Source organism: Gobio gobio (genome assembly GCF_949357685.1).
Source record: "Gobio gobio genome assembly, chromosome: 16".
Taxonomy (NCBI): domain Eukaryota; kingdom Metazoa; phylum Chordata; class Actinopteri; order Cypriniformes; family Gobionidae; genus Gobio; species Gobio gobio.
This window is the reverse complement of record NC_137109.1, coordinates 43,947,833-43,955,136: the sequence shown is the minus strand read 5'-3', so window position 1 is coordinate 43,955,136 and position 7,304 is coordinate 43,947,833. Positions and strand designations below refer to the sequence as shown.

At 37.5% G+C, this 7,304-nt stretch overlaps 1 protein-coding gene across 3 annotated transcripts in view; it reads right to left on the bottom strand.

Annotated features, from left to right (window-relative positions):
* Nucleotides 1-5,234: 5,234 nt before the first annotated feature.
* Nucleotides 5,235-7,304, bottom strand: part of b4galt1l (DP-Gal:betaGlcNAc beta 1,4- galactosyltransferase, polypeptide 1, like) — a 30,868-nt gene continuing 28,798 nt past the window's right edge. For all 3 annotated transcript variants that reach the window (XM_079839209.1, XM_079839210.1, XM_079839211.1), the window contains one exon: nt 5,235-7,115. In XM_079839209.1, the coding sequence (XP_079695335.1) occupies nt 6,986-7,115 (130 nt within the window). In that variant the 3' untranslated portion in view covers nt 5,235-6,985. The remainder of the gene's footprint in view (nt 7,116-7,304) is intronic.

The following is a 7,304-nucleotide window of genomic DNA, read 5'->3' as shown; positions in this document are numbered from 1 at the left end:
TTTCCGTTTTTAGTAGGGTAAAGTTAACTAAATGGGCCACGTTTTGGTAAATGACTTCTAATACCATCAAATAAGCTATGCATTTAAAATGATGAGAGTTAGAGTATTAGAAGGTACCTTCTCGAACCACGCCATAACATTCAGGTAAAATGGGCCAGCTGTTCAGGTAAAATAGGCCAATAAAAACAACAACACAGGTCATTTCGGCTGAAATCATTTTATTTTTAACAGTAAAGTTTCACTATTTTCTTTAGTGTGCCACAACAACACCATGAATGTATTTCATTAAACAGAAAGTTGAATGAATATTTCATTAAAAAATGCAATTAAAAATGAATTTATCATGATGGATAGGTTTGTGTTTCTGTGCATTAGTGCTGAAAGATTCTGGAATCTACCGCCGCTTCAATATAATTATATATATCCTACTTAAATTCATAATCAAAGCCTCAATCAATATTCATCCTCCTATATAATTATTATGATTTTAATGATTCTTTCCAGTTATGATTTTGCTGAAATCAAGGGGACCAATGATTGTTTCTTCCTTTATATTTTCTAAAGTTTGTATTTGGTCTCTGAGTGGTGACTGTGATTGCTCATTTAGCCCGGCTTCCAGAGATGAAATATGGATTTGTCTTTCAAGTTATTTCTTTATTTTATTTAATTCTATATTTCCTTTTACTGAAACCTTAAAGCCATAATACTTTTCCTTTTATATTTCTTTAAAGAATAAAGAATACCATGTATGTGTTCTGCTGTATCTAAAGGTCAGGACCCACTGACACTGACACTGACACTGACTAAAGTGTGATGCCCTATTGCTTGTGTGTGTGTGTGTTTCACATGTTCTGTGCAGGTCTGTTGGAGCTATTTAATCAGTGCTTGACCATCCGATGCCAATATCTACCCTAATTTAATAATTGCGACAAGCATCCTGACTCTGGTAGAGGGAGCGCGGCCTACGAACTCCTTGTGAGACTTGAAGCTGGCTTCTGCTGATGAAACTGCAAACTATTCTTCAGTAAATTTCTCTTTAATTTAACTCCTGACTCTTGGTCTTCATTTTTCACTACTGGTCCTGGGTCCGACTCCTTAGCTGTTACCTCAACCGTGTCTTTTGTGTGCATGTATGAGATTAGAACATCTTTGACAAAAAAAAAAAAAAAATCTGTTTAAAAGTGTGCGTGTGTATGCAGCCAATTTGAGCTCAAACAGCCATCTCTACATAAAATGACCCTTTTTTAAATTAAACTTTTTTATTTGAAAGAGCATGTAAAAACTGTCTTCATAAACCTATGCTTTGTTGGTACGCTTATAATTGCTTTAGTACCTTTATTAATGATGGATGAAATTTACTATGTCAGGCTCACTTGCCTTACTATTTCTAGCTCCATGTAACACTCTGCTCTGGCCATAGATATACATAATAAAGGCTAGATGTTCACCCACGCTGCTAGCCAATGCAGGTCGACGGCCGCACCTGGCGGCCATCTTGTCACAGTCAGCTCGCTCACTCGTAACATTGTGTTTTAATGGTGCATGTCCTTTTTAAATAACCATAACTTGCTCAATTTTCAAACTGTTTGGTTTGTTAAACGTCAGAGATGTAGTTATGACACTGCACACTGATGAATAATTATTCATAATTTGTTCAAGCATCCAGAATTATAGCCACGTTAATAATGTTTGTAAGAACCAAACCATTTGTAAATCCGTCAAGATTTCAGCGAGATAAGAGTATTTGTGTTCGTGCAGATCACTCACCTTACATCAGGTACCACAGAGCCCGCCAGAAAGCTTGCCTGTGACAAGATGGCCGCCGGTGATGACGTTAGACATCTAGCCTTTATTATGTATATCTATGGCTCTGCCCACCATAAAAAACTCAGACCACTCAAAACTATTGTTACATGTCAAAAAGTGTTGAAGCAACAATGCAAAATCAGTTAATGTGATTGACTGTAAAACTTTTAAGAAATATGATGCTCCATTTTACCTAGTCCATTTTAGCTGACTTCACCCTACATCAATGTTTTTTTACAATTTTGTGCTTTTGTGTGACTTGTGCCAAACTGTTATTTTTTTTAATTATTATTTTTTATTATAGGATGAAATATGAGCCGCATATGTTCTCAACAGGTCACCAGCAGGCCACGCTGAGGTTGTTAAAAACATGGACCATTAATCTTAATTGTTTATGTGCACCAGAGTCTCTGACCTGTTTTTCCACCAGGACTGACTTTGTACAAACGATGTTCTAATTCCCAATTGTTTCTCTCCTTAAGAATCTCCTAGTTAAGATACACAGCCTGCCAGAGCAGTTGGAGATTTCATGTGGAATTGTACATTGCACACCTGTGATCATCATTTAGCTAGAACAACCTAGAATTAAACATCGTAATTACGAGAAAGGGCTTTTAACTTCACTGTTACGAGTAGTTCAAATAGACTATGCTACATGCAAAAACGTATGCATAATGCAAACAGAAGCAGAATCCCATGGATATGCTTTGCCTAATAAAAGCAACTGAACGTTAACTACAGTGCCAGCTAATGACGTTCTCATTGGCATTGGTCTCAAATTCACATACACCCCACCTTGAGAAAAGCAAAGCATGGCCTATTGTTTATGAGCCCTAATGTTTATGCGGCAGTTAAAAATTTTAAGTTTATGCGGTCCGTTCTTCGTACCTCGCTTAATACATCTGAGATGATTTGACAGATCCCAGCTCTTTTAATCGTGATAACTGATCTCTGGCCAAATTGGTTCTTCAAATGAATTTGCGGATTGGATTAAAATATCTGGATTAAGTTATCTAAGATTACTGTGCGTTCTTGTGTTCCCTGAAGAGGGCAGATGCATCGATACTCGAAACCATAGATAGATAGATAGATATACATAATAAAGGCTAGATGTCTTACGGCGGAGTCTCTGACGTCATCACCGGCGGCCATCTTGTCACAGGCAAGCTTTCTGGCGGGCTCTGTGGTACCTGATGTAAGGTGAGTGATCTGCACGAACAACACAAATACTCTTATCTCGCGGAAATCTTGACGGATTTACAAATGGTTTGGTTACGTTATTAACGTGGCTATAATTCTGGACGCTTGAACAAATTATGAATAATTATTCATAAGTGTGCAGTGTCATAACAACATCTCTGGCGTTCATAACAAACCAAACAGTTTGAAAATCGGTAGAAAATTGAGCAAGTTATGGTTATTTAAAAAGTACATGCACCATTAAAACACAATGTTACAGAGCTGACTGTGACAAGATGGCCGCCAGGTGCGGACCTCGACCTCCATTGGCTCCATAAAGCAACGATTGGCTGGCGACAAGACAGCAACGTAATGACGTCATATAATTAAAAAAGCCACCTGGCAAAAAACTTGACAAATTAAAAAAAAGAAAAAACACGAATTTCTGGACCTTTATAAGGAAATGGCCAAAACGTCCAAACCAACATAAAAGCTATAATAGATAAATGAACATGATTCACAATTATTTACATTCATGATTTTATAGTATTTGTACACTCTTTACGTTTTTATTTCAATGTTGTAATTTAATTTCTAATTCAATTTGAAGTAGATGTGTTACGTGACAGTATTAAAGTTTCTTAAGGGTCAATATCAAGTTTTCCTGCATCTCTTGCGCTGCATCAAGCCATCCCATAATATCCATCATCACTCAAATTAATGCACCGCTCAGAGTAACTGTACAACATGTGTGTAAACCGCCAAAAAAATTATAAAGTAATTAATCCATCACAAATAAATCTCTCAATCAAGTGGCTGTCTATAGTATTATACACAACATTATAATATTATTTTCAAATACATTTTTATATTATTACAATTATTAATAAAATATATTATTGCCCCTGGTTCAGTAATTAACTCTTGTAATAAAGTAGCAGTGGTTGGAATATTTTAAGTATCAACACCGCTTAAAAAAGATGCAATCTAATCTAGTTTGAAATAAGCCTCCTCCCGACTTTAAGCTGGAAAGAAAAACTATAGGTCTTTTGGGGGTGCTCAGCACGGAGGAAAAAATGTGGCTGTGCAATTTAAACATTGTGTACATTGTGTACGGGCTGTTAAATCGCCAAACCTTGAGCAAACAGCTGACATAGGTTACATTTTTGCTTCCTCTGCGTTTCGTCCCCAGGCAGAGTTGAAAGGCATTTTTGGTTTCCACAATGACAGGTTTTAAAATAAAACCCTGTTTTCTTTGTTTTAGATCAAGTTCACCGGTCTCTCAAAGCTTGGTATAAACTTTCTCTGTCAACTCAGGTTTAATCCAGAGTTTGCGATTAACTCTGAAGCGCATGCACCTGAAAGTGTGACACGTGCGGCAAACAGCCAATCACAGTGTCCGTTTGATTCACCTCTCGCAAGAGAGACTGCGCAATCAACTTCTCCTCTGAAGATTAAGAAATCGTTTTGAAATTTATCATGAAATTAAATGCGTTTACAAAGCAGGAATAAACACTTCCGCAGCAGCGAAAGATTGAGAAACCAGCTGAAAGAATATCTGACTATAGGCCTATCAATGAATGATGTGAATCAAAGAAATATGCCTCATAATTATAGATTCACAAAGAGCTCAAATGAATACATGTTGTTTAAAATAATTATGAATGCATGTATTATATTTATATAAATATTTGGCTACTTGTCAATTAATATAATATAAATATAATAAATAATTAGCACCAAAAGACGAGCAATTTTGTCTCTAAAGTTTTTCACTATAAACTGCTTTAATTTGGAACGAGAGAGACAGGGGACATTAGGGGGAGAGACATTACTTGCTGCCGATTGGTCCAGTTTGGGTTTTCGATCTCTAACCCAGAATAAAACCTGCTCCAGAGCAGGTTAGCCATGTACTGTAAGTTACCATGATGATGAGCACCACTAAAAAACAATCCACCTTCTTGAGCCCGGAAAACCAGTTTGCCCAAACTAATCTCAAACTTACCTGGGTAGCAACTGAAACCAACTTTGTGCAACAGGCCGCAGGATGAGCGTTGAAGAACCAAACAATCCAAGATCATGCCAAACCGTCAACAGTCAAATCCAGCTAACTGAGTTAGCGACGTACGAAGAGCAGACCCCTGGTCACTTAGGTGGTTAGGCAAGGGTTAACTGGTTTGTGTGCATGGAAAGTTACAATTGCCTTTCAGCTCTTTTCTCTCGCCGTGTTAACTTGCTGAACAGGTCATGGGGTACTGTCTTTTATTTAAATTCACGACACAGAAAAGTCACACACGGAGTTAAATCAAACACAATTTAATTATTTAATTTCCATAATTCCAAAATTAAGTTAATTGTTCACTGCATTACATTTAAGTAAGAGGAACATCAAAAAATGGAAAACAAAGTTGTGTTAGAAAAACAGAGAAAAAAAAAACCCAATTAAAAAAACAAAAGCAAATTATGTGCTGGCCTTCAAACAAAGACCATTGTCTAAACAGATTTAAACCTCGCTTTAACTGACCTAAGGGGAAAAAGCCAAAGATTTTTTTTTTTTTGCCAAAGCATTCGAGAGACAGCATTAGCCGCTAATCCCTTTTGCTTGCAAGTGCTGTGCCGAGTGGAGAGGTAGTTTTCTTTCCTGGTGCAAAGGAGTTTTTATAAGGCATGGGAGAGTTTTTTTAAGCTGGAAAGAAAAACTATAGGTCTTTCGGGGTGCTCGGCACGGAGGAAAAAATTTGGCTGTGCAACTTAGACATTCTGTACATTGCGTACGGGCTGTTAAGTCGCCATCTTGAAAAGCACTTGAGCAAACAGCTGACATACATTCATTTGCTTCCTCTGCGTTTCATCCCCAGGCAGAGTTGAAAGGCATTTTTGGTTTCCACAATGACAGGTTTTAAAACAAAACCCTGTTTTCTTTGTTCAAAAGAAAAAAATAAGAGCAGACCAGCACATATGAGGAGAAAAAAACCCAAGTATCAACAGGTCAATTCAGCAAAGTTCTCAATGGCTTTATGTTTTCATTACAGTAGAGAGCTTGAATATTCTTGTGCCCTTAATAACCAGCATAGATCTAAGAAAATTCACAACTAAAAGCAACAAAATGGAACAAAACAAATCTGAAAGCTTGACCTGATAGTGCTGCATTTGATTGGATCGATTAGCAACCAAAAATTCAAATACAGCAAAGATAATGCACCAAACAGAAGAGAGAAATCTAATGTATTTTAAGATGCAAGGCTGACACTTTGGTGCTCCAGCAAACATGATAATGGTCCAACATGCATTAAGCAACAATCCAGGCCAATACATTCAGACATCTCGTCCCTAACAAAGCGAGAAGTCATTTAAAAGGCTCTGTAAAATACAAATAACCTGGTACAGCAACAATATAATGAGATGCAATTCGTAATAAAAGTAAACAATTAGGTGACAGCCCTAAAAATGCCAGTTCGCTGGTATATGATTATAGAATATCCACAGCCCTTGATTCGTTTCTCCCAGATTGTTTTGCATTGCTTAGCTTGCCGACTTTAAAATTTTTTAAATAGTCACTTTCGAACACTCAAACTAAATAATCCCATACACAGCAACTCACATTCGTTGTCCCACCACAAGGACATTTTCAATTCGGATCGATTTAATATGCCGCTTCCATCAAATGGCTCAAAATATAGTCTTTTTCCTCAGCAGAAGTATCTGAGACAGAACAAGGTTGGCCCGTCGGCTCTTGAGGGCAACATGTAACCCTTGTGCGTCTCCTTTAGCAGCCGAACAGTTCTGACATTGGGCAAAAGGAGTCCGGACCCCTGTGTTCACCATCACATGTGCAAAGATGGCAAAACAAAAATTTCTAAGTACTTGCGTGTCTTTTTTAAAAATATATATATAATCCACTTTTAAAATAGTCCATTTGACTTGATATACCAAGGCACATTTGGTTTCGACAGCCAGCGCTGCAGCTTCACTCAGTTTTAAGTTGGTCTCCACGCAGGAATTATGGTTTTCCCACATCCACTGTGATTTTGGTGAAGAGCTTGTCTTTCTCGGTTTGAACAACCGTGTATGTTAGTGAATTGATCCCGTCCGTTGCCATTGTTTCCCTAGTGTGAGCTATTCGGTCAAACCTGTAACAGGAAATGACATGATTAACATTCCACAGAGCAGGAGGGCTTTAAGTAGTTGTAAAAGTGCCTTCTGTTTGCACAGTCTTGTTAACCATTTAACAAAGCACTCACTCAACTGACAACGTATTATTGCAACGTACTTCAAAGTGCTTAAACTTTTACAGAACGCTGTCGGAAAGCTGTAATATG